Source organism: Anolis carolinensis, unplaced genomic scaffold (assembly GCF_035594765.1).
Source record: "Anolis carolinensis isolate JA03-04 unplaced genomic scaffold, rAnoCar3.1.pri scaffold_12, whole genome shotgun sequence".
Classification (NCBI taxonomy): domain Eukaryota; kingdom Metazoa; phylum Chordata; class Lepidosauria; order Squamata; family Dactyloidae; genus Anolis; species Anolis carolinensis.
Genome location: NW_026943823.1, coordinates 8,122,409 through 8,149,655, shown reverse-complemented (window position 1 = coordinate 8,149,655; position 27,247 = coordinate 8,122,409). Strand labels below are relative to the sequence as shown.

Genomic DNA, 27,247 nt, shown 5'->3' with positions numbered 1-27,247 from the left:
AGGATTCCTCAGCACTGAGCCATGGAAGTTAAAGTGGTATCAAACTGCATTATTTCTGCAGTGCAGATACACCCTGCCGGGGCATATCTATGGTAGCGACAGCCATCTACACAGACAGTTTTCCTCAACAGATATGTATTTTTCTATAAACCTGCAACCCATCTATTTATGGTAAAGCCTGTTCAAACACAAAGCGCTCACCCCAAGATCAAACATTAGTGATATTCTAAACTGTGTACGTCATATGGTATAAAATTAGAAAGAGAATGGCGCTCAGCTGAAGAATTCTAATGATTCAGGACAAGTCAAGCCGGAGTCAGATCTCTGCAGTAACCTGGATTTCCTTTCAACACAATAGGAACGGTCTATGTCGAGAAGAGATCGCATGATTATTCAAAAGTAAGTCCTTCGGGGTTTAATATAGGGATTTTGGCTCTTCCATAGCTTGAAAATATTTTTTAAATGCAAAAAGCAAACCTTGATATATAGGTATGTAAAGGTTTTTCCCTGACATTAAGTCTAGTCGTGTCTAACTCTGGTGGTTGGTGCTCATCTCCATTTCTAAGCCAAAGAGCCGGTGTTGTCCATAGACACCTCCAAGGTCATGTGGCCGGCATGACTTCATGGAGCACTGTTACCTTCCTGCTGGAGCGGTACCTATTGATCTACTCACATTTGCATGTTTTTGAACTGCTAGGTTGGCAGAAGCTGGGGCTAACAGTGGGCGCTCACTCAACTCCCCGGATTCGAACCTGCGACCTTTTGGTCCTCAAGTTTGGCAGCTCAGTGCTTTAACATATTACACCACCAGGGTCCTTGATATATAAAGGACCCCATTTTATACAATGCCATTGCATATAATGGGACCTGAGGAACAGTGGATTCAATATCCACAAGAGATCCTGGAACCAGTGGATATTGGAGGGCCCACTGTACAGCTTTCTTTAAATGTAGATATGCGCTGTTGACCGAAAGGTTGGTAGTTTGAATCCGGGGAGCGGAGTGAGCTCCCGCTGTTAGCCCCAGCTCCTGCCAACCTAGCAGTTCAAAAACATGCAAATGTGAGTAAATCAATAGGTACCGCTTCGGTGGGAAGGGAACAGTGCTCCTTGCAGTCATGCTGACAACATGACCTTGGAGGTGTCTATGGACAACGCTGGCTCTTCGGCTTAGAAATGGAAATGAGCACCAACCCCCAGAGTTAGACACAACTAGACTTAACATCAGGAGAAAATCTTTAGCTTTACTTATGCATGCAAAGGACGGCAGTTTTACAAGATTTCTCAATGCATGCTCACTCAGAAACATGCCTCACCAGACTACAAAGCCCAACATTCCATAGTATTGGGCCATGGTAGCTAAAGTGGTATCAAACTACATTCATTGCCAGTGTAAATGAACTCATAAGTTTCACTTTTAAGGGATTTCATGGAACATATGTTTAAAGATGCATAGAACGCGACTGCAAATCATTTTTGCCACATCTTTGCAATGACTGAGTAAGCATCATGGAAAGTTATTGGGAATTTCAAACTCCCACGCCAAAGAATTAAAGTTTATTTGAGTTCAGGAAAGCATTTTTTTCCCCATGGATCACTGTATGGCGATTTCAGGGGCTTCTATATGTTTGCTTGCTTGCTGATTTAAAAATGTATAACCTATAGCCTATATCATAAAATCTCAGGGTAGTTGTACAAATAAAAACAATCCAAATAGATTGAAATACAGTAGAGTCTCACTTATTTAACACTCACTTATCCAACGTTGTGGATTATCCAACACATTTTTGTAGTCAATGTTTTCAATATATCGTGATATTTGGGTTCTAAATTCATAAATACAGTAATTACTACATAGCATTAATGTGTAATGAACTACTTTTTCTGTCAAATTTGTTGTATAACATGATGTTTTGGTGCTTAATTTGTAAAATCATAACCTACTTTGATGTTTAATAGGCTTTTTCTTAATCTCTCCTTATTATCCAACATATTCGCTTATCCAACGTTCTGCTGGCCCGTTTATGTTGCATAACTGAGACTCTACTGTAATTTCGAACAAGCATATGAAACAAGTTGAGAAGTTAAAAAAATAAGTTAAACCTGTATAAAACAATATGCACAAGTTACATTGGTGATATCATGACATGCTTTTACTAGGTAACTAAATGAGATTGGGGTCAGACTAAATGACCTTCAGGTATCCTTCTGTCATTAACATATAATGCATAAATATTTCAAGTTAAATTGGTGAGGTCCTCACCATGTTTTTACTAAGTAATTAAATGAGATTGGGGCCTGACTAAATGACATTCATGTATCCTTCTGTTATTAACATACAATACATAAATATTTCAAGTTAAACTGCTGAGGTCCTCACCATGTTTTTACTAGGTAACTAAATGAGATTGGGGTCAGACTAAATGACCTTCAGGTATCCCTCTATCATTCACGTATAATACATAAATATTTCGAGTCAAATTGATGAGATCCTTGCCATGTTTTTACTAGGTAACTAAATGAGATCGGGGTCAGACTAAATGACCTTCAGGAATCCCTCTATCATTCACGTATAATACATAAATATTTCGAGTCAAATTGGTGAGATCCTTGCCATGTTTTTACTAGGTAACTAAATGAGATCGGGGTCAGACTAAATGACCTTCAGGTATCCCTCTATCATTCACGTATAATACATAAATATTGAGTCAAATTGGTGAGATCCTTGCCATGTTTTAACTTGGTATCTATATATGATCGGGGTGAGCCTAAATGACCTTCAGGTATCCCTCTATCATTCACATATAATACATAAATATTTGGAGTCAAATTGGTGAGATCCTTGCCATGTTTTTACTAGGTAACTAAATGAGACCGGGGTCGGATGAAATGACCTTCAGGTATCCCTCTGTCATTAATACAATGCATAAATATTTCAAGTTAAATTGGTGAGGTCCTCAACATATTTTTACTAGGTAACTAAATGAGATGGGGTCAGACTAAATGACCTTCAGATATCCCTCTGTCATTAACATACAATGCATAAATATTTTGAGTCAAATTGCTGAGGTCCTCACCATGTTTTTACTAGGTAACTAAATGAGATCAGGGTCAGACTAAATGACCTTCAGGTATCCCTCTATCATTCACACATAAATATGTTGAGTCAAATTGATGAGATCCTTGCCATGTTTTTACTTGGTATCTATATAAGATTGGGGTCAGACTAAATGACCTTCAGGTATCCCTCCATCATTAATATATGATTTTTACTGGCTTATGACATTTCCATGCAAAGAAACTTTCCTGAAATCTGCAAGATTTTGCTGAGATGAAATTTTCACCATTCATTGCTATGGACTGGGGATGGTGGGACATGTTGTTTGGAGCGGGACAGTATAGTGTACTGGTTTGATCCCTTCTAGGACACTGTCACAAGCTAAAGGAGCCCTACAGAATTTCATGCCATTTGTACCAGGTTTCAGCATCTCCCCCACTTTGGGAAACGGCAGCATTAGCCTTATCCATTCTGCTGTAAGAGTGACTTGATGCCAAGGGAAGAAAATGAAATTGGAGCTGATGGGCGGCAAAGGGAGAGAACATCTCATGCTGTTGCAAGGTGGGAAGAAGAAAAAAGCAAATGCATAGAAAAGTGTGGGTGAAAAGAAAGGGACGGACCCATTTCTGCAGTTAAGTCAGTGTAGGCCCTTTGCTTGTTTTCTCCAAAATACATCCCATGGTGGTTGCTGCTGCAGATTACTCTTAGGAAGCATGCAAAGGGTTGCAATCCTATTGCACAGGCATCTGGACTCTACACTGCCATATAATCCAGATTATCAAAGCGGATAAAACACACTATCTGCTTTGAATTGGATTATAGGAGTCTACACTGCCACAGTAAAGGTAAAGGTTTTCCCCTGACATTAAGTCTAGTTGTGTCCGACTCTGCGGGTTGGTGCTTATCTCTATTTCTAAGCCGAAGAGCCGGCGTTGTCCGTAGACACCTCCAAGGTCATGTGGCTGGCATGACTGCATGGAGCACTGTTACCTACACTGCCATATAATCTGGTAATCTGGATTTTACATGGTGGTGTAAAGGGGTCTCAGAAGTAAACACAAATGAATTCAATAGACACACCAACAAATATTATTGTCTTACTGTGTTTTGTTTTTTGTATATTGTGCAATGTATTTATGTTGTTGTTTTTGTAAATTATGCTGGTTGGGTCTTGCCCCATATGAGCCGCCCCGAGTCCCCGTGGGGAGATGGTGGCAGGGTATAAATAAAGACTATTATTATTATTATTATTATTATTATTATTATTATTATTATTATTAATTATGCAGCTTTAGAGCACCTTTTTCTTATTGGGTTGTTCAGAGGAATCTAATATTGTTGTGTGCCTTGGAAGTCAACTCAAGATGAATAGTGATCCTATTCTATGGTGTTAGGGAGATTCATCAATGGGAGTTTGTCATATGAGGCTGAGAGAGTGTGACTTGTCCAGGGTCACACAATGAATTAAACCCTTGTGCCGGCTGAACTGCTGACCTAAAGGTTGGATTGCTGACCTCAAGGTTGCCGGTTTGAATCCGCGAGACGGGGTGAGCTCCCATCTGTCAGCTCTAGCTTGCAGGGACATGAGAGAAGCCTCCCAGCAGGATGGTAACATATCCGGGCATCCCCTGGGCAACGTCTCTGTAGACGGCCAGTTCTCTCAGACCTTAAGCAACTTGCAGTATGTTCTCAAGTCGCTTCTGGCATGATTTTGAAAAACTCCAAATGTTGGTCTCCCAGAATCCTAGACCAACCCACTACCTAGAAATTGCATATACAACGTTCTCCTTAGGGGAAAATGGAGAAAATACGAAATATCACATATTGGTAGAAGGGCAACATGGGAACTGCTTTGTGTCTCCTTCAGGAGAGATAAAGCAGGATCTAAATAATAATAATAATACTAATAATAATAATAATAATAATAATAATAATAATTGAACTTCAAAGACTCTGGCAGAAACCAGTGCAGGTGGTCCCGGTGGTGATCGGCACACTGGGTGCCGTGCCAAAAGATCTCAGTCGGCATTTGGAAACAATAGACATTGACAAAATCACGATCTGCCAACTGCAAAAGGCCACCCAACTGGGATCTGCACACATCATCCGAAAATACATCACACAGTCCTAGACACTTGGGAAGTGTTCGACTTGTGATTTTGTGATGTGAAATCCAGCATATCTATCTTGTTTTCTGTGTCATAATAATAAAATAATAATAATAATATAAGGTTAAAGTAAAGGTTTTCCCCTGACATTAAGTCTAGTTGTGTCTAACTCTGGGGGTTAGTGCTCATCTCCATTTCTAAGCCCAAGAGCCAGCGTTGTCCATAGACACCTCCAAGGTCATGTGGCCGGCATGACTGCATGGAGTGCCGTTACTTTCCCGCCGGAGCGATACCTATTGATCTATTCACATTTGAATATTTTCAAATTGCTAGGTTGGTAGAAGATGGGGTTAACAGTGGGTGCTCACTCCGCCTCCTGGATTCGAACCTGCAACCTTTCGGTCTGCAAGTTCAGCAGCTCAGCGCTTTAACACACTGCATTATATATTAGGTAAAGGTAAAGGTTTCCCCTGACATTAAGTACAGTCGTGTCAGACTCTGGTGGTTGGTGCTCATCTCCATTTCTAAGCCGAAGAGCCGGCGTTGTCTGTAGACAACTACAAGGTCATGTAGCTAGCATGACTGCATGGAACGCCGTTTACCTTCCCGCAGGAGCGGTATCTATTGATCTACTCACATTGGCATGTTTTCGAACTGCTAGGTTGGCAGGAGTGGAGCTAACAGCGGGCGCTCACTCCGCTCCCCAGGTTTGAACCTGGGACCTTTCGGTCTGCAAGTTCAGCAGCTCAGCGCTTTAACACACTGAGCCACCGGAGGCTCCGCATTATATATATATATTATTATATAATAATATATTTTAATTTATCTATTATAATTTATAATTTATTATATAATATATTATATATGTAATTTATTCTCCTGCCAACCTAGCAGTTCAAAAACATGCCAATGTGAGTAGATCAATAGGTACCGCTCCAGAGGGAAGGTAACGGCGTTCCATGCAGTCATGCCGGCCACATGACCTTGGAGGTGTCTACGGACAATGCCGGCTTTTCGGCTTAGAAATGGAGATGAGCACCAACCCCCAGAGTCAGACATGACTGGACTTAACGTCAGGGGAAACCTTTACCTTTACCTATATAATTTATAATAGTAGTAGTAATAATAATAATAATAATAATAATAATAATAATAATAATAATAATATAACGTTTCAATAGCCTTTTGCCTCCCTGACATGAGTGCAACCAATTCAACTACAAGTCATTTTCTACAGCCACTCCGTATGGGCAAGTCACACTCTCTCAGCCTCAGAGGAAGTCAAATGCAAAACTCCTCTGAGCACATTCTACCAAGAAAGCCTTGCAAAAGATTTGCTTTAGACTCACAATAAATCACAACCACCAACAAGAAGAGAGCCATCCAAATCAACAGGACTTCCGTTATTGACGCTCCTATTATTGTAACCCATCCTCATGCATCCTCTGAGGCCAGAATAATACAAAACTACAATCCCGAACAGACTGAGAGTCAAAGGAAAGGTCATCTACACTGTGGAATGGATAAGCTTTGGATAGCAGATATAAATATATGGATAGCATACATAGATAGATAGATAAATAGATGTAGAGTCTCACTTATCCAACATAAACGGGCCGGCAGAACATTGGATAAGCGAAAATGTTGGATAATAAGGAGGGATTAAGAAAAAAGCCTATTAAACATAAAATTACATTATGATTTTACAAATTAAGCACCAAAACATCATGTTTTGCAACAAATTGACAGAAAAAGCAGTTCCATACACAGTAATGTTATGTAGCAATTACTGTATTTACGAATTTAGCACCAAAACATTGCAATATTTACTACAAAAACATTGACTACGAAAAGGCAGACTGCGTTGGATAATACAGAACATTGGATAAGTGAAGCTTGGATAAGTGAAACTCTACTGTGCACATATACACACACACAAGCTTTGGATAGATATATATGGATAAGATAGCATATATATGTGTGTGTGTGTGCTTTGGATTGTATATATATATAACATATACTGATAGATAGGATAGCATATATACATACATACAAACACAAGCTTTGGATAACACACACACACACATATATATAGCACATATATATAGTATAGAATGTGTGTGTATGCATGTATGTGCATATATCTATGTGTGTGTGTGTGTGTGTGTGTGTGTGTATATAAAAATATGTATATGTATGTATATATAAGCTTTGGGTAGCCTATATGTATGGATAGCATAGAGACAGACAGACAGACAGATCAGATAGTATGCATCTATCTATAAGCTTTGGATAGTGCATATCTGTATAAATATGTATATATAGAGAGAGAGTATATGGATATCATAGATAGGATAACATCTATCTATCTAACCTTTGGATAGTGCATATATATATATATATATATATATATATAGAGAGAGAGAGAGAGAGAGAGAGTATATGGATAGCCTATATAGCATCTATCTATCCATCTAAGCTTTGGGTAGCACATATCTATATAAATATATCTAGAAAGAGCATATGGATAGCATCTATAGATAGAAAGGATAACATCTATCTATCTAAGCTTTGGATAGTGCATATATATATAAATATATTGAGAGAGAGTATATGGATAGTGTCTATAGATAGATAGGATAGCATGCATCTATCTATCTATCTAAGCTTTGGATAGTGCATATCTATATACATTTATAGTGAGAGAGCATATGGATAGCATCTATAGATAGATAGGATAGCATCTATCCATCGATCGATCTATCTATCTAAGCTTTGGATAGCGCATATCTGTATAAATATATATAGAGAGAGCATATGGATAGCACAGATAGATAGGATCTAGCTAAGCTTTGGATAGTGCATATATATATATCTATATAAATATATCTAGAAAGAGCATATGGATAGCATCTATAGATAGAAAGGATAACATCTATCTATCTAAGCTTTGGATAGTGCATATATATATATATATATATATATATAGAGAGAGAGAGAGAGAGAGAGAGTATATGGATAGTGTCTATCAATAGATAGGATAGCATGCATCTATCTATCTAAGCTTTGGATAGTGCATATCTATATACATTTATAGTGAGAGAGCATATGGATAGCATCTATAGATAGATAGGATAGCATCTATCCATCGATCGATCTATCTATCTAAGCTTTGGATAGCGCATATCTGTATAAATATATATAGAGAGAGCATATGGATAGCACAGATAGATAGGATCTAGCTAAGCTTTGGATAGTGCATATATATATATCTATATAAATATATCTAGAAAGAGCATATGGATAGCATCTATAGATAGAAAGGATAACATCTATCTATCTAAGCTTTGGATAGTGCATATATATATATATATATATATATATATATATATAGAGAGAGAGAGAGAGAGAGAGAGTATATGGATAGTGTCTATCAATAGATAGGATAGCATGCATCTATCTATCTAAGCTTTGGATAGTGCATATCTGTATAAATATATATAGAGAGAGCATATGGATAGCACAGATAGATAGAATCTATCTAAGCTTTGGATAGTGCATATATATATATATAGAGAGAGAGAGAGAGAGAGAGAGAGAGAAAGCATATGGATAGCATCTATAGATAGATAGGATAGCATCTATCGATCTATCTATCTAAGCTTTGGATAGTGCATGCATATCTATATAAATATATCTAGAAAGAGCATATGGATACCATATATATAGATAGGATAGCATGCATCTATTTATCAATCTATCAAAGCTTTGGATAGTGCATATCTATATAAATATATCTAGAAAGAGCATATGGATACCATATATATAGATAGGATAGCATGCATCTATTTATCAATCTATCTAAGCTTTGGATAGCGCATATCTATATAAATATATCTAGAAAGAGCATATGGATACCATATATATAGATAGGATAGCATGCATCTATTTATCAATCTATCTAAGCTTTGGATAGCGCATATATATATATATAGAGAGAGAGAGAGCATATGGATAACCTATATTGATAGATAGGATAGCATCTATCTAAGCTTTGAGTAGCACATATCTATATAAATATATCTAGAAAGAGCATATAGATAGAAAGGATAACATCTATCTATCTAAGCTTTGGATAGTGCATATATATATAGAGAGAGAGAGCGAGAGAGAGAGTATATGACAGCATCTATAGATAGATAGGATAGCATGCATTTATCTATCTATCTAAGCTTTGGATAGTGCATATCTATATAAATTAATAGTGAGACCGCATATGGATAGCATCTATAGATAGAAAGGATAGCATATATATTTTTGGCTGCTAAAATGTCCCTGTTCCGACTTACATACAAATCCAACCACAGAAGCGGATCTTGATGGCCTGTAGACACAAGTAAGGAACGCATGAGAGGAAAGGGCCCTGGAGACAGTGATGGGCTTCGCTCAAGCGGGGTCTCTTTAAGGACGGCAGTGCCCAGCATCCCCAGGAGTGGGGAGGGTGGATGGAGGGACGCAGTTGGGGACCACTGGGGCTCCAGGATGCTGCGGGGCGCCGACGCAGCCCATGTGGAGGAGGGGGCGAGGGGTCCGGCTTACCTGTTGCGGCGGCGGGGGCGGGGGCGGAGGGGGCGACGGCGGCGCTGCGGGAGGCCCTCTTGCCCCGGGGGGCCTTGCCCAGCATCACCGGCGGGGAGTTGCCCATCTCCCCGAGCAGCTCGAGCCCCGCGTCCCAGCCAAGCAAAGCCCGCAGCCGCCGGTGGCGCATCCGACGCCGCCTCCGCCGCCGCACAAGCCCCGCCCGCGGGCAAACCGGGAGGGAGGGGGCAGGCAGGGAGGGGGGAGAACCAGCTCCCCCCTCCCACGCGCATCGGGCGCCCGCACTGCACACTTAGCGCGCTTCCATGCCGCTGAGGCTGCCAAGGGCTCAATTAGAACAAGGACACTCCAGCCAATATAATACTCATCATCATTTTTTTTAGTGTCAGGAGTTGCTCCTGGAGTGAGATAATTGGCCGTCTGCAAGGACGTTGCCCGGATGTTTTGATGTTTTACCATCCTTATGGAGCCCCCGATGGCGTAGTGGATTAAAGCCTTGCGACTTGAAGGTTGGGTTGCTGATCTGAAAGCTGCCAGGTTCGAATCCTACCCGGGGAGAGCGCGGGTGAGCTCCCTCTATTAGCTCCAGCTCCATGCGGGGACATGAGAGAAGCCTCCCACAAGGATGATAAAACATCAAAACATCCGGGCGTCCCCTGGGCAACGTCCTTGCAGACGGCCAATTCTCTCACACCAGAAGCAACTTGCAGTATCTCAAGTCGCTCCTGACACGAAAAAAAAAAACAAAAACAAAAAAACCATCCTTATGGGAGGCTTTTCTCATGTCCCTGCATGGAGCTGGAGCTGATAGAGGGAGCTCATCCGTGCTCTCCCCGGGTGGGATTCGAACCTGGCAGCTTTTAGGTCAGCAACCCAACCTTCAAGTCATGAGGCTTTTATCCCCTAGGCCACCGGAGGCTCCTCTACTCATCATCATCACAATAATATAAGCAATGCAGGCAGACCCAAGCCCATAGCCAAGGAGGCGGTTTCGAGGTTCAAACCACCCCTGAAAAATTTCAGGTCCAAAAAAAACCCACCCTGTTTTATTCATGAATTTTAACTGCCAGTGGAGCCCCGGTGGCGAAGTGTGTTAAAGCGCTGAGCTGCTGAACTTGCAGACCGAAAGGTCCCAGGTTCAAATCCCGGGAGCGGAGTGAGCGCCCGCTGTTAGTCCCAGCTTCTACCAACCTAGCAGTTCGAAAACATGCCAATGTGAGTAGATCAATAGGTACTGAAGGTAAAGGCGCTCCATGCAGTCATGCCAGTGGCCACATGACCTTGGAGGTGTCTACGGACAACGCCGGCTCTTCGGCTTAGAAATGGAGATGAGCACCAACCCCCAGAGTCAGACATGACTGGACTTTACCTTTACCTAACCCATGCCAAGTCTATGAGAAGCAAACATTAGAGTCTCTCCAGAACTGCAAGCACCATCCCAACCAAATTTGGATTATCCACACTACCTTTCTACCAATGTACATTGCAATAGCAGCAGTAGCTGGCATGGCCAGGTTCACAGGGTTGTTGTATGTTTTCCGGGCTGTCTGGCCATGTTCCAGAAGTATTCTCTCCTGACGTTTCGCCCACATCTATGGCAGGCATCCTCAGAGGCATGGATAAACTAAGCAAGGAAGGTTTATATATATCTGAAGGAAGTCCAGGGTGAGGGAAGAACTTTATGAAAACACATCCTGGCTACAATATAGACAATTAAAAGAACATTTCAGGAAGGACAAAGAATCTGGATTCATGGACAAAAATACTTTCATGGACAGAATACTGGTATTGGAAAAGAAAGGAATTACAAAAATTTACAAAAAAATGTTGGAATGGAATAATGAAACTGAATTGATTAGAGAATGTATGATCAAATAGGCCACAAATATCGGAAGATCTATAAAAATAGAGGAGTGGGAGGACATTTGGACCAGGAAACTAAAACAAATGTATGCATATGACCTTAAGGAAAATTGGATTAAAATGATATATTGATGGTACATCACACCAGAAAAATTAGGAAATTACTACAGTAGTCTCACTTATCCAAGCTTCACTTATCCAATGTTCTCTATTATCCAGCACAGTCTGCCTTTTAGTGGTCAATGTTTTTGTAGTAAATGTTGCAATGTTTTGGTGCTAAATTCGTAAATACAGTAATTACTACATAACATTACTGCGTATTGAACTGCTTTTTCTGTCAATTTGTTGTAAAACATGATGTTTTGGTGCTTAATTTGTAAAATTATAATGTAATTTTATGTTTAATGGGCTTTTTTCTTAATCTCTCCTTATTATCTGAACATTTTTGCTTATCCAATGTTCTGCCGGCCCGTTTATGTTGGATAAGTGAGACTCTACTGTATAAAGGAGTACAAACTAAATGCCGGAAATGTGGAGTTCAAGAAGGTACCGTATATACTCGAGTATAAGCCGACCCAAATATAAGCCGAGGTACCTAATTTTACTACAAAAAAACCTGGGAAAATATTGACTACAGTATAAGCCGAGATACCAATAAAATTACATTAATTGAGGCATCAGTAGTTTAAATGTTTTTGAATCTTTACATCAAACTGTAATTTAAGATATGACTGTTCAACTCTGATTAAATCATTATTTTCATCTTCTTTAATGTAAATGTGCTTATGTATCCTTTTAATAATAATAGAGTGAAATAATAAATGTAATAATAATAATAATAATAATAATAATAATAATAATAATAATAATAAAGTAAAATAATAAATGTAATAAATAGAATATAAGCCGAGAGTGGTAAATTTCAAAAATAAAAATAGATACCAATAAAATTACATTAATTGAGGCATCAGTAGGTTACATGTTTTTGAATATTTACATAAAACTGTAACTTAAGATAAGACTGTCCAACTCTGATTAAATCATGATTCTCATCTTCTTCATTGTAAATGTGCTTATGTGTCCTTTTAATAATAATACAGTAAAATAATAAAGGTAATAATAATAATATCAGAGTGAAATAATAAATGTATTATTAATAATAATAGAGTAGATAAGGTAAAGGTTTTCCCCTGATATTAAGTCCAGTCATGTCCGACTCTGGGGGTTGGTGCTCATCTCCATTTCTAAGCCAAAGAGCCGGCGTTGTCCGTAGACACCTCCAAGGTCATGTGGCCGGCATAACTGCATAGAGCGCCGTTACCTTCCCGCCAGAGCGGTACCTATTGATCTACTCACATTTGCATGTTTTCGAACTGCTAGGTTGGCAGGAGCTGGGGCTAACAGCGGGTGCTCATTCCGCTCCCGGGATTTGAACCTGGGACCTTTCGGTCCGCAAGTTCAGCAGCTCAGTGCTTTAATACACTGTGCTACCAGAGGCCCCAAAAATAGAGTAAAATAAATGTAATAAATGTATTATTTTACTCTATTAATTATTATTATTACATTTATTATTTTACTTTATTATTGTTACTTTTACATTTATTTTACTCTAAAAATAGAGTAAAATAAATGTAAAAGTAACAATAATAAAGTAAAATAATAAATGTAATAATAATTAATAGAGTAAAATAATAAATGCAATAATACCAATAATAATAGAGAAAAATAATAAATATACCATATATACTTGAGTATAAGCCGACCTGAATATAAGTCCACCAGGACCCTCACCCGAGGGTTTTTTTCAGTCCTAAAAAGGGCTGAAAAACTAGGCTTATATTCGAGTATATACAGTACATTTTATCATATGTGGTGACAGTGTAAAAAAAAAACCTAAAGATTATTGGAAAGAAATACACAAAGAAATTTTAAAAAATTGAAATTAGATTTTGAAATGTTGCCAGAGACTTATTTATTGGGAATAACAAATACAGTAGAGTCTCACTTATCCAACATAAACGGGCCGGCAGAATGTTGGATAAGCGAATATGTTGGATAATAAGGAGGCATTAAGGAAAAGCCTATTAAACATCAAATTAGGTTATGATTTTACAAACGAAACACCAAAACATCATGTTAGACAACAAATTTGGCAGAAAAAGTAGTTCAATACGCAGTAATGCTATGTAATAATTACTGTATTTATGAATTTAGCACCAAAATATCACGATATATTGAAAACATTGACTCCAAAAATGTGTTGGATAATCCAGAATATTGGATAAGCGAGTGTTGGATAAGTGAGACTCTACTGTAACAAATTAGAACAAACTGGTGGAGATGAAAATGGCTAGAAATGGAGGGTGGAGGCTCCTTCTTTGGAGGCTTTTGAACAGAGGCTGGATGGCCATCTGTCAGGGGTGCTTTGAATGCGATTTCCTGCTTCTTGGCAGGGGGTTGGACTGGATGGCCCATGAGGTCTCTTCCAACTCTACTATTCTATGATTCTAAGGAAATGCCAACCTACCAACAAGAACCTGATTTCATTTAGTTTGGCTCTAAACGCCGCTATTAGCTTCCCAATTTTGCCCGTCGTTACAATCCATCAAATCCTCGCTCTGACAGATGAAGCTGGGGTGGTACAGAGAATAACTGGCTGCATGTGGGAGGCAGAACAGACACCAGCAGATGCCGGTTGGTAAAGAGCGAAGAGACGGCGGCAGAAAAGAGTCTCATCCTGGGTGGGTTTGGAGGTGCCCAGTTCAGGGGTTTGGACACAGTTCTTTCTGGAAAGTCCATTTTGAAGGGAAATTGGGACGACAAGGATCTGCATCCCTCTCTTGCCTAGGCCTCTGCTGCCTCCCCCATCTCTGCCAAGACCGAGTACCAGAAAGACCTGGGAAGTTGCTATGGAAACGGAGGCAAATTGGATCAGTACTCAGCATCCCTTGGCAGAGCTGCTTCCTGGGTGGCGGCAAAGGGAGCCCATCCCTTGCGGGTATTTGGGTGCCCATACATCCACCCAGGCAGGGTGGCCCTGCATCATTCTCCGAGGGAAGAAGCAGCAGCTGGAAATCCAAAAGCAGGGGTCCCCAAACTTTTAAAACAGGGGCCCAGTTCACAATCCTTCAGACCATTGGAGGGCCGGACGATAGTTGGCCACCGAGCAATAATAATAATAATAATAACAACAATAATAAAGAGGGTTGGAAGAGACCCCTTGGGTCATTTAGTCCAACCCCCTTCTGCCTCTGTGCACCAAAAGCACAAGCAAAGCACCTCTGACAGATGGCCATCCAGCCTCAATGTTGTTGTTATTATTATTATTATTATTATTATTATTATTATTATTATTATTATTATTAATATTAAGGAGGGTTGGAAGAGACCCCTTGGGCCATTTAGTCCAACCCCCTTCTGCCTCTGTGCACCAAAAGCACAAGCAAAGCACCTCTGACAGATGGCCATCCAGCCTCAATGTTGTTATTATTATTATTATTATTATTATTATTATTATTATTATTATTATTAATATTAAGGAGGGTTGGAAGAGACCCCTTGGGCCATTTAGTCCAACCCCCTTCTGCCTCTGTGCACCAAAAGCACAAGCAAAGCACCTGGGACAGATGGCCATCCAGCCTCAATGTTATTATTATTATTATTATTATTAATAATAATAATAATAATAATAATAATAATAAGGAGGGTTGGAAGAGACCCCTTGGGCCATTTAGTCCAACCCCCTTCTGCCTCTGTGCACCAAAAGCACAAGCAAAGCACCTGGGACAGATGGCCATCCAGCCTCAATGTTATTATTATTATTATTATTATTAATAATAATAATAATAATAATAATAATAAGGAGGGTTGGAAGAGACCCCTTGGGCCATTTAGTCCAACCCCCTTCTGCCTCTGTGCACCAAAAGCACAAGCAAAGCACCTCTGACAGATGGCAATCCAGCCTCAATGTTACTATTATTATTATTATTATTATTAATAATAATAATAATAATAATAATAATAATAAGGAGGGTTGGAAGAGACCCCTTGGGCCATTTAATCCAACCCCCTTCTGCCTCTGTGCACCAAAAGCACAAGCAAAGCACCCCTGACAGGGCCATCCAGCATCAATGTTACTATTATTATTATGAATAATAATAATAATAATAATAATAATAATAAGGAGGGTTGGAAGAGACCCCTTGGGCCATTTAGTTTAACCCGCTTCTGCCTCTGTGCACCAAAACCACAACCAAAGCATCCCTGACAGATGTCCACCCAGCCTCAATATTAATAATAATAATAATAATAATAATAATAATAATAATAATAAGGGTTGTAAGAGAAGAAGAGACCCCTTGGGTCATTTAGCACAACCCCCTTCTGCCCTTGTGCCGTGGGGGCCGGATAAATAGCTTCGATGGGCCGCATCCAGCCCCCGGGCCTTAGTTTGGGGATCCCTGTCCAAAAGCCTTGTACATAAGTTAGATCACTGCAAAGAGTCTTGCCTATATCCAAGCTCCCGGTAGTGAATGTGTGCAAGATATGAAGTTCTAGTATTTCACACAAACTGGTAACATTCTCGCCTTGTTTCATGAAGTTGTGGGCCCAGCATCAGGGAGCTGCTAATACCATTGTGTTCCCATGAACTCACAGGTGCACATTGACTTTCCACTTTTTCCTCCTTTCATGTCTAAGTCTTGATGGCAGCGATAGGAAAATCAAGAGCTGGGTTGCTCTGAGTTTTCCAGGCTGTATGGATCTGCCAATTGCAAAAGGCCACCCGACTGGGATCTGCACGCATCATCTGAAAATACATCATACAGTCCTAGACACTTGGGAAGTGTCCGACTTGTGATTTTGTAACACAAAATCCAGCGTATCTGGATTTGCTGTGTCATACAATAATAATTATTATTAATAATAATAATAATAATAAATTATTATTATTATTATTATTATCAGAAAAAATAAGAAACTCCTCAAAGAACAGCAGACAAAAAACCAGTACAAGAAAACCACACTACAAACTAGAGCTGACAGCAGGCAGAACAAAACATTGCATGGAAAGTTCCTTGACAAAATTGAAGGAAAAGCTGATAAGGAGAAGACCTGGCTCTGGCTCACGAATGGGACCCTGAAGAAGGAGACAGAAGGCCTGATCCTTGCAGCCCAGGAGAAAGCCATCAGAACAAAGGCAATTCAGTCCAAGATCGAAAAAGCAGCTGATGACCCAAAATGCAGACTGTGCAAGGAAACCGACGAAACCATGGATCATATCCTCAGCTGCTGTAAGAAAATTGCACAGACTACAAACAGAGGCACAACTATGTGGCCCAAATGATCCATTGGAACTTATGCCTCAAGTACCACCTCCCAGCAGCAAAGAACTGGTGGGATCACAAACCTGCAAAAGTCTTGGAAAATGAGCACGCAAAGATACTGTGGGACTTCCGAATCCAGACTGACAAAGGTCTGGAACACAACACACCAGACATCACAGTTGTGGAAAAGAAAAAGGTTTGGATCATTGATGTTGCCATCCCAGGTGACAGTCGCATTGACGAAAAACAACAGGAAAAACTTAGCCACTATCAGGACCTCAAGATCGAACTTCAAAGACTCTGGCAGAAACCAGTGCAGGTGGTCCCGGTGGTGATCGGCACATTGGGTGCCGTGCCAAAAGATCTCAGCCGGCATTTGGAAACAATAGACATTGACAAAATCACGATCTGCCAACTGCAAAAGGCCACCCTGCTGGGATCTGCACGCATCATCCGAAAATACATCACACAGTCCTAGACACTTGGGAAATGTTCGACTTGTGATTTTGTGATACGAAATCCAGCATATCTATCTTGTTTGCTGTGTCATAATAAAATAATAATAATAATAATAATAATAATAATAATAATAATAATAATAATAATAATTTATTTATATCCCTCCACCATCAGTTATCCTCGTGTTACAAAAGTTAATTGTGGTGGCACTGCCTTTTGGGATGAAATGGTCAAACTTTTCATCATTGAGTTGCTGTCTGGCCATGTTCCAGAAGCATTCTCTCCTGATGTTTCACCCCCATCTATGGCAGGCATCCTCAGAGGTTGTGAGGTCTGTTGGAGACTAGGCAAGTGGGGTTTATATATCTGTGGAATGATGTCCAGGGTGGGAGGCAAGTGTGAATGTTGCAACTGATCGCCTTGATTAGCATTGAATAGCCTTGAAGCTTCAAAGCTTGGCTGCCTGGTTAGCCTTGATTAGGCTATTAAATGCTAATTAAGGAGATCAATTGCAACATTCACACTTGCCTTCAACAAGAGTTCTTTCTCCCACCCTGGACCTTCCACAGTTATATAAACCACACTTGCTTCCTTTCCAACAGACCTCACAACCTCTGATGCTTGCCATAGATGTGGGCGAAACGTCAGGAGAGAATGCTTCTGGAACATTGCCATACAGCCCAGAAAACTCACAGCAACACAGTGATCCCAACCATAAAAGCCTTCAACAATCACATAAGGTAAAGGTAAAGGTTTCCCCTGACGTTAAGTCCAGTCGTGTTCAACTCTGGGGGTTGGTGCACATCTCCATTTCTAGGCCGAAGAGCCGGCGTTGTCCGTAGACACCTCCAAGGTCATGTGGCCAGCATGACTGCATGGAGCGACTGGGGTTACAGGCTAATATCACCTACAAGCCAATGTGAGCCTGCTCTGATCCAAGTCTTCTCCTCAAAAGAGATTAAATTCTGGCAGACGTTTCCCCCCAGCAAAATATGATGAGGCATCTCTTGTTAAGCATCCGCCTGCCAAGCAGCTATCCATGAAGACGCAGATTTACGCATGTCCCATCTGTCCAAATTTTTGGGTTCACTTGCTGACATCTCCCAGTCAGGCTAGGAAAGATCCCTATCTAAAATTTGGGGAAGTATGATTTATTTATTTATTTATCTACAGCATTTATATTCCACCCTTCTCACCCTGAAGAGGACTCAGGGCAGATCACAGAACATATGCATGGCAAACATTGAATGCCGTTAGACCAAGGGTCCCCAAACTAAGGCCCGTGGGCCGGATGCGGCCCTCCAAGGTCATTTACCTAGCCCCTGTCCTAAACTTCAGACTTAGGGTTGACCTAAGTCTACCTGGTCTTTGGAGGTCTCTTTGCTTACCTATGATCTTATGAGTTCATCTAGATGGTCTTTGAAGGTCTCTTTGCTTAGCTATGGCCTTATGAGACCATCTAGATGGCTTTTGGAGGTCACTCTCCTTACCTGTGATCCTATGAGACCGTCTAGATGGCCTTTGAGAATCCCTTTCCTTACCTATGGTCTTATGAAACCGTCTAGATGGCCTTTGAGAGTCCCTTTTCTTATCTATGGTCTTCTGATGGCCTTTGAGGGTCCCTTTCCTTATCTATGGTTTTCTGATGGCCTGATGAGATCATCTAGATGGTTTTTGGAGGTCTCTTTGCTTACCTATGGTCTTATGAGTTCATCTAGATCAGGGGTCCCCAAACTAAGGCTCATGGGCCGGATGCGGCCCTCCAAGGTCATTGACCTGGCCTCTGTCCTAAACTTTAGACTTAGGGTTGATCTAACTCTGAAATAACTTGAAGGCACACAACAACAATTTAGGACTATTTCATCACAGTCCGGCCCGCCAACCATCTCAGGGACCTTGAACCGGCCCTCCACTTAAAAAGTTTGAGGACCCCTGCATTAGACATACAGGACCGGCAACAGATAGAGGTATATGTTAGCATTTTTCCAACTTCGGCATCCTGGAGGTTGTGCTTGATTCCAGGAGTGCTGTCACTCCATCCGCTATGACGACAAGCCCTTGGTCACAAACTTTCCTCCTGTTCTTTGATCGCCGGCATTTTTGGTATTTCCTTTTATGGTGCCGTAAAATACCTCCCCACTTAAGCGGTGCCTAATTTCTCTACTCACAGCTCACAGCTGTTTTCAAACTGCTTAGGTGGACAGTGAGCTGGGCTGAAGGTCGGATGCTCACCCCAACCTGGGCTTCGAACTTGCCAACCTTTCGGTCAGCAGAGATTTATTGTTGCTAGTGATTTTCCAGCTGTGCTAAAGACCAGCCCCAACAGATGTTACTGCAATTCAACTACAATGAGTCACAAACAGCAAGGGATAAGAAGAGTTTTGCTCTGACACAATGGTGGATCAACACATTTTGTTGTTGTGTGCCTGCAAGTCATGACCAACTGACAGCAAGCCTAAAACAAAGCTATTATTACTGCTCAAATTGTTGATGATGTTGATTATGCTTTTATGCAATTATTATGTTTTAATTCATTGGTCTGTATTTTAAACTGTTGTTGTCTGGACTTATCTCCATGTGAGCCGCCACGAGTCCCTTCAGGGAGATAGAGACGGGAGACAAAAATAAATTTATTATTACAGTAGAGTCTCACTTATCCAAGCTAAACAGGCCAGCAGAAGCTTGGATAAGCGAATATCTTGGATAATAAGGAGGGATTAAGGAAAAGCCTATTAAACATCAAATTAGGTTATGATTTTACAAATTAAGCACCAAAACATCATGTTTTACAACAAATTTGATAGAAAAAGTAGTTCAATACGCAGTAATGTTATGTTGTAATTACTGTATTTACGAATTTAGCACCAAAATATCATGATATATTGAAAACATTGACTACAAAAATGGCTTGGATAATCCAGAAGCTTGGATTAGCGAAGCTTGGATAAGTGAGACTCTACTGTGTTAGTATAAAGCTACCACGGAGTTTTCTTGGCAAGATTGGTTTGGAAGAGGCTCTTATAAGGCTGAGAGAATGTGACTTGTCCAAAGTCAACCAACGAATTTCCATGATAGAGCAGGAATTCGAGCCCTGGTTTCCAGAGTCATCATCCAATATTCAAACCACTACAGCGTTCTCCAATTTTTAGAACAAGGAGCCTGGTTTCGATTGGACCAAAACTCAGGTGACATGACCTAAAAAGCACTCATCTGCACAACCTTAAAGGCATGTATTAACTAGTGAGCAAAATGGCACTGAAAACACAAATCTTTGGTGTTGGCTGCCTGAGATGTCAACCTCGCTTTCTTGCAATGGATAAGTAACAGAACTCGACCATACCTTGACAAAGCCCAGCTCTGCCCAACTGAATACAGTAGAGTCTCACTTATCCAACACTTGCTTATCCAATGTTCTGGATTATCCAACACATTTTTGTAGTCAATGTTTTCAATACATCGTGATATTTTGGTGCTAAATTCGTAAATACAGCAATTACTACATAGCATTACTGCATATTGAACTACTTTTTCTGTCAAATTTGTTGTATAACATGATGTTTTGGTGCTTAATTTGTAAAATCATAACCTAATTGGATGTTTAATAGGCTTTTCCTTAATCCCTCCTTATTATCCAACATATTCGCTTATCCAACATTCTGCCGGCCCGTTTATATTGGATAAGCAAGACTCTACTGTACTCCCATTCCTTCTCTTTCCACTCCATTTCATCACGGGACCCTGTTCAACACCAGCCCCCTCCTCTTAAAAATACAGCAAGCACCAGGGAACATTTTTATTGCCAGTCCAAACAGGCTTTTATTTGTCAAGGCCTGGGATTCAAATAGAAGCAAGGAGGAGGACTGGAAACAGATGGTTTCACAGAGAGAGAAAGAAGGGGGAAATAGAAGAAAACTTGGGAGGGCTCAATATTTCACAGCTTCTACATATTAACACCTTCCTTGCCATGTTTCATACACTTTTATATACACAACATCAGTCTAATGAGCTCCGATGCAGAAATGTGGCTTCATTCAATCCACCCAAACGTTAATGCAGGGAGAGACTTGGACCCTTCTGTGCATCATTATGCAGATGATTTGCAGTTCCTTGATATGGTGAAATTTTTTTATTTCCTGCTCCCTCTTCCTTCCTTATCTCCGAAGCCGGATTTTCTGTTCGATTGAGATAATACGTAACCACAGTCTCTAACTCATTCGTGTTTCTTATGAGATACTGCAACTTACTGAGAATTGCCTTCCCAAGCCTTGTAACTTTTGGATTATTTGCAAACTTCAGCTCCCATGGATCTTTGTCTGGGACTAATGGGAATTGCTGTTCTAAACTAAACCCCATTTCTCATGGCACTTTGGGTGCCTCATTTTTGCAGCTAGGAACGATTTATTTTATTTATTTATTTACTACATTTATATGCCGCTCTTCTCACCCCGAAGGGGACTCAGAGCGGCTTACAATTCAAATGTACATACAATATATTATTAGCATAGCACAATATAAGCAATTAAATTACTATATTGTACTATATAATTTTATGGTAATATTATTAGTAATATTACATTTAATAAATAATATATAATAATATTATATTTTATTATTAATTAGTATAATATTGTATTACATTATAATATTATTATCAATATCAATATCAATAACAATCCCTCTCAGCAAGGGCCGGCCCAGCGGCAAAAGTTAAAATCCCAATTGTGACTGGGTTGCTGTGAGTTTTCTAGGCTGTATGGTCATGTTCCAGAAGCATTCTCTCCTGACATTTTGCCCATGTCTATGGCAGGCACCCTCAGAGGTTGTGAGGTCTGTTGGAAAGGACAGTGCAATTCCAGACAAGAAACTATCAGGGCTAACACCTCCCAACAAAGGATGCCCACAGGCAGGAAGCAGCCAGACTTTGAAGCTGCAGAGCTATTTAATGCTATTAGGTTCCTTTCATCGGGGTATTTTAATCTAATGATTTTATCTTATATTGCTGCTATAGTCCCCCCCCCCCACCTTTGAAGTTGACTGAATGGCATTGGTGGTTGTTTGATATTATTACTGTTGTATAAACCTTTGTTTTAACATCTGTTTATTCTCTTCTTGTGTTTTAAACTGTGTATATTGTTGGTGTATTTGCGCTGTTACTTTTGTAACATTGTGAGCCACCCCGAGTCCCCACGGGGAGATGGTGGCGGGGTATAAATAAATTATTATTATTATTATTATTATTATTATTATTATTATTATTAATGCTAATCATGGTGGCCAATTACAACATTCACACCTGCCTCAGACAAGAGTTCTTTCTTCCACTCTGGACATTCCACAGATAAATAAATAAACTCCACTTGTCTAGTTTCCAACAGACCTCACAACCTCTGAGGATGCCTGCCATAGATGTGTGAGAAACGTCAGGAGAGAATGTTGCTGGAACATAGCCAGACAGCCTGGAAAACCCACAGCAACCCAGCTACGTGATTTTCATATCCCTGCCATTAAGACTTAAGCATAAAAGGAGGAAAACTCACAGTGATAATGTGGAAAGCCATGAAAGCCTGCGACAATGCACCAAATGTGACTGTCAGTTGGGGTCAATGGCTTTTTACATTATCAGACCTCTAAGGCTGATATAATAGTGCACTGGGACAGAGATCAAGGAGAAAAAGGAAAACAGAGGATTTACTTATTAGCAGGACAAAGATATCTCCATGTTTTTCCTGCCTCTTCTGAGTTTATCTGCAAATCCTCACAATCTACCTGGAGGAGAGGATGAATTTTCCCAGCCACAAATATGTTGCAATGACCTCAGAGTATTTTGGAGTAGCTTGAGTTGCTAATTAAGACTATTTATTTATTGCTTTGTTTTTAAGAGCTGTCCCTGGTGAAGATGAAAAGGGCTAGAGGTGATCTGTTGATATGGATCGGCACAATCGGCCACATTCCCAGACTCTTCCAAGGCTATGCCAGAGGGCCAGAAATACTGAGCAACTGGACGTTTACCAACAGAAAGGAGGAAACCATGAAAATGAACAAAATCTGGCGACCAGTATTAAAAAAACCCCCATCAGAATCAAGACAGTAAATAAGGAACAGGAGAACTCCAGACAGCTAACAATCAAGTCCCAGTTAACACCTCCCAAACAGGGGTGACTCCAGGCAATAAAGGCCAGGCTACCTTTATGCAGGTACCCTCACTGATTGACTTTGCAAACTTCAGGGCTACTCAGTGCTATTCAAGCTTGTTAACTGCAATATGCACACTTTCTTTAAACAGACATGGGTTTCCCCCAGGTAGGAAGCAAGCAACCAGGTTTTGAAGCTGCAAGGCTATTCAATGCTAATCAAGGCAGCCAATTGCAATATTCACACTTGCCTCCAACAGACAAGAGTTCTTTCTCCCAACCTGGACTTTCCACAGATATATAAACCCCACTTGCCTAGTTTCCAAAAGACCTCACAACCTCTGAAGATGCCTGACTTAGATGTGGGTGAAACGTCAGGAGAGAATGCTTCTGCAATATGGCCATACAGCCTGGAAAACTCACAATAAACCAGGCAAGGGTTTTTGTTCCCACCCTGGACATTCCACAGGTATGCACACATTCCACTGGCCTCATTTCCAAGAAAACCTCTGAAGATGCCATTAGTCACAGATGCAGGCAAAACGTCAGGATAGAATGCTGCTGGAGCATGTCTCTACAACCAAGCTTCGAAGCTGCAAGGCTATTCAATGCTAATCAAGGTGGCCAATTGCAATATTCACACTTGCCTCCAACAGACAAGAGTTCTTTCTCCCAACCTGGACTTTCCAGATATATAAACCCCACTTGCCTAGTTTCCAACAGACCTCACAACCTCTGAAGATGCCTGCCTTACATGTGGGCGAAACGTCAGGAGAGAATGCTTCTGCAATATGGCCATACAGCCTGGAAAACTCACAATAACCCAGGCAAGGGTCTTTTCTCCCACCCTGGACATTCCACAGGTATATACACTGGCCTCATTTCCAAGAAAACCTCTGAAGATGCCATTAGTCACAGATGCAGGCAAAACGTCAGGAGAGAATGCTGCTGGAATATGTCCCTACAGCCCGAAAAGATCACAGCAATCCATATTAGTTCATAAAGTTTCCATCTCCTTTTCTAAACACAAGCTCAGGGTGCATAAAGTACACAAAAGAATTGGAATCCACCTGTGCATTTTTTGCTAAATTAAATAAGTTAGAGCAAGATCACAATCAATAAAGTAGCATTTGAAATCATCACTCAATTTTTTACTCTTTCAAAATCAGGACAAAGTCCTGTCTTTTTATCCTTTGTTCACTCTTATGCTGGCAGGGCTGCTGACCCAAAGGTTTGCGGTTTGATTTGTGGATCAGGGTGAGCTCCCATCCGTCAGCTCCAGCTTCCCGTGCGGGGACATGCAAGAAGCCTCCCACAGGATGGTAAAGCATCCGTGCGTCCCCTGGGCAATGTCCTTATAGACGGCCAATTCTCTCACACCAGAAGCGACTTGCAGTTTCTCAAGTCGCTCCTGACATGGACAAAAATAATTTCTGGAATCACAATAGCAATTCTAAGCAACTTTGCTAAATAAGTATATGCATTAAAAGATTGCCTCTGTCAACATGGAAATGCAAATTCTCTCTGTATTTCACTAATGTGTGGTTGGTCTAAGAGAAAGCAATTTCTCAGGATTATGGGATTCTGCGCAAATGTCTGCCTCCAAACATTCCTCCCACACGCTGCATTTTCTCCTTTATTTTGTGTTGCATCACTTTTATGTAAGTCACCTTGTGCCTTCTTTTTTCCCCAATAAAATGACATGGTATAAATTTAGACAAAATCAGAACAAGAACAAGGAGTGATTGTTAACCTGGCTGGGGGTGATTATACGCCTGGAAGAGCTCGGAGAAGTTACAATTCTTCAAATCCTTGGCTAGCAAAAGTTCAACTGGTGGGAGTGATTCTAAGAGTTACCGTGCAAAAGTAACTTTCACAAAATGTGACCCTGGCCCCTTCTACACTGCCATATAAAATCCATATTATCTGCTTTGAACTGGATTATATGGCAGTGAAGACTCAAATAATCCAGTTCAAAGCAGATAATTATGAATCTGGATTATTGTTGGATTACTGAATTATGATGTTCAATGTTTTTATATATTTAATGTATTCATCTTGGAATGTAATTATATGCTATGTATCATTGTGTTTTAGGGCTTGATCCCCATGTTAGCCACCCCAAGTCCCTTTGGGGAGATGGGGCGGGGTATAAGAATAAAGTTATTATTATTATTATTATTATTATTATTATTATTATTATTATTATTATTATTTTATTATGACACAGCAAACAAGATAGATATGCTGGATTTCGTATCACAAAATCACAAGTCAAACATTTCCCAAGTGTCTAGGACTGTGTGATGTATTTTCGGATGATGCGTGCAGATCCCAGCAGGGTGGCCTTTTGCAGTTGGCAGATCGTGATATTGTCAATGTCCATTGTTTCCAAATGCTGGCTGAGATATTATTATTATTATTATTATTATTATTATTATTATTATTATTATTATCTGTCTGAAGCAACTGTGAATGTTACAATTAGAAAGCTTGATTAGCATGGAGTAGCCTTGCAGCTGCATAGAGGTAGCCTGGCTGTTGTGGCCTGGAGGCATCCTTTGTTTGGGAGGTATTAACTGGCAAGGGTACTGCATGCTAATCAAGCTTGCCAATTGCATCATACGCACTTGCTTCAAACAGACAAGGGTTGTCAAAGGCTTTCATGGTTGGAATCACTGGGTTAATTTCAGTTTTTCGGGTAGTATGGCCGTGTTCTAGAAGCAATCTCTCCTGACGTTTTGCCCACAAAAGTCTCACAACCTCTGAGGATGCCTGCCACAGTTGTGGGCGAAACATTAGGAGAGAATGCTTCTAGAACATGGCCATACAGCCCAAAAAACTCAAAGCAACCCAGACAAAGGGACATCTCACAGATATATATACAGTAGAGTCTCACTTATCCAACATAAACGGGCCGGCAGAACGTTGGATAAGCGAATATGTTGGATAATAAGGAGGCATTAAGAAAAAGCCTATTAAACATCATGATTTTACAAATTATGCACCAAAACATCATGTTCTACAACAAATTTGACAGAAAAAGTAGTTCAATACGCAGTAATGTTATGTAGTAATTACTGTATTTACGAATTTAGCACCAAAATATCACGCTATATTGAAAACATTGACTACAAAAATGCGTTGGATAATCCAGAACGTTGGATAAGTGAGTGTTGGATAAGTGAGACTCTACTGTATATATACACACCCTCCACTTGCCTCACGTAAAACAGACCTCTGAGGATGCTTCCCACAGATGCAGGCAAAACGTCAGGAGAGAATGCTACTGCAACATGGCCATACAGTCCGAAAATCACAGCAACGCAAATGAGTGAGTGTCTCTAAGCATGCACAGAGTGCAGCATTCTTTTTCACTTCCACGCCCCTTCTCTAGCTCACTCCCAATATCATACACACACAACACACACACAAACACACACAGGTCTGAACAGAATAGAAGGAAGAAGGCAACCATCCATAGGGCATAAATTCCAGGCAAGCTTTGCTCCGGACACATTTTGTGGGAGAATGCAAGCCCTGCTGGACAGCACAGGTCCCCAATGCAAACCATCCCAGGATATAACATGCCCTGCCCCACTTCCCACAACTGCAGTTCCAACCAGCTGCCTGCCAAAACCCTTCTCCAGCCCCACACACTCTCTCCCCATCTGGCACCACTAGACAGAGGCAGCGCACACACTGT

The 27,247-nt window shown here is 40.5% G+C and overlaps 1 protein-coding gene and 1 long non-coding RNA gene across 4 annotated transcripts in view; one reads left to right on the top strand and one right to left on the bottom strand.

Moving 5' to 3' along the window:
* nhsl2 (NHS like 2) overlaps positions 1 to 27,247 on the bottom strand; it is a 119,817-nt gene that overhangs the window by 62,691 nt on the left and 29,879 nt on the right. The window contains exon 1 of one of the 3 annotated variants that reach the window (XM_062963944.1): positions 9,765 to 10,171. The exons of the other annotated variants lie outside the window; for them this stretch is intronic. Coding sequence (XP_062820014.1) covers positions 9,765 to 9,933 — 169 coding nt within the window. The 5' untranslated portion in view covers positions 9,934 to 10,171. Of the gene's footprint in view, positions 1 to 9,764; positions 10,172 to 27,247 lie in introns of those variants that run through there. 3 annotated transcript variants of the gene reach the window in all.
* LOC134294082 (uncharacterized) lies at positions 299 to 25,725 on the top strand. The gene is made up of 2 exons (XR_010001065.1): positions 299 to 399; positions 23,290 to 25,725. It is a non-coding gene; the product is annotated as an uncharacterized LOC134294082 (long non-coding RNA).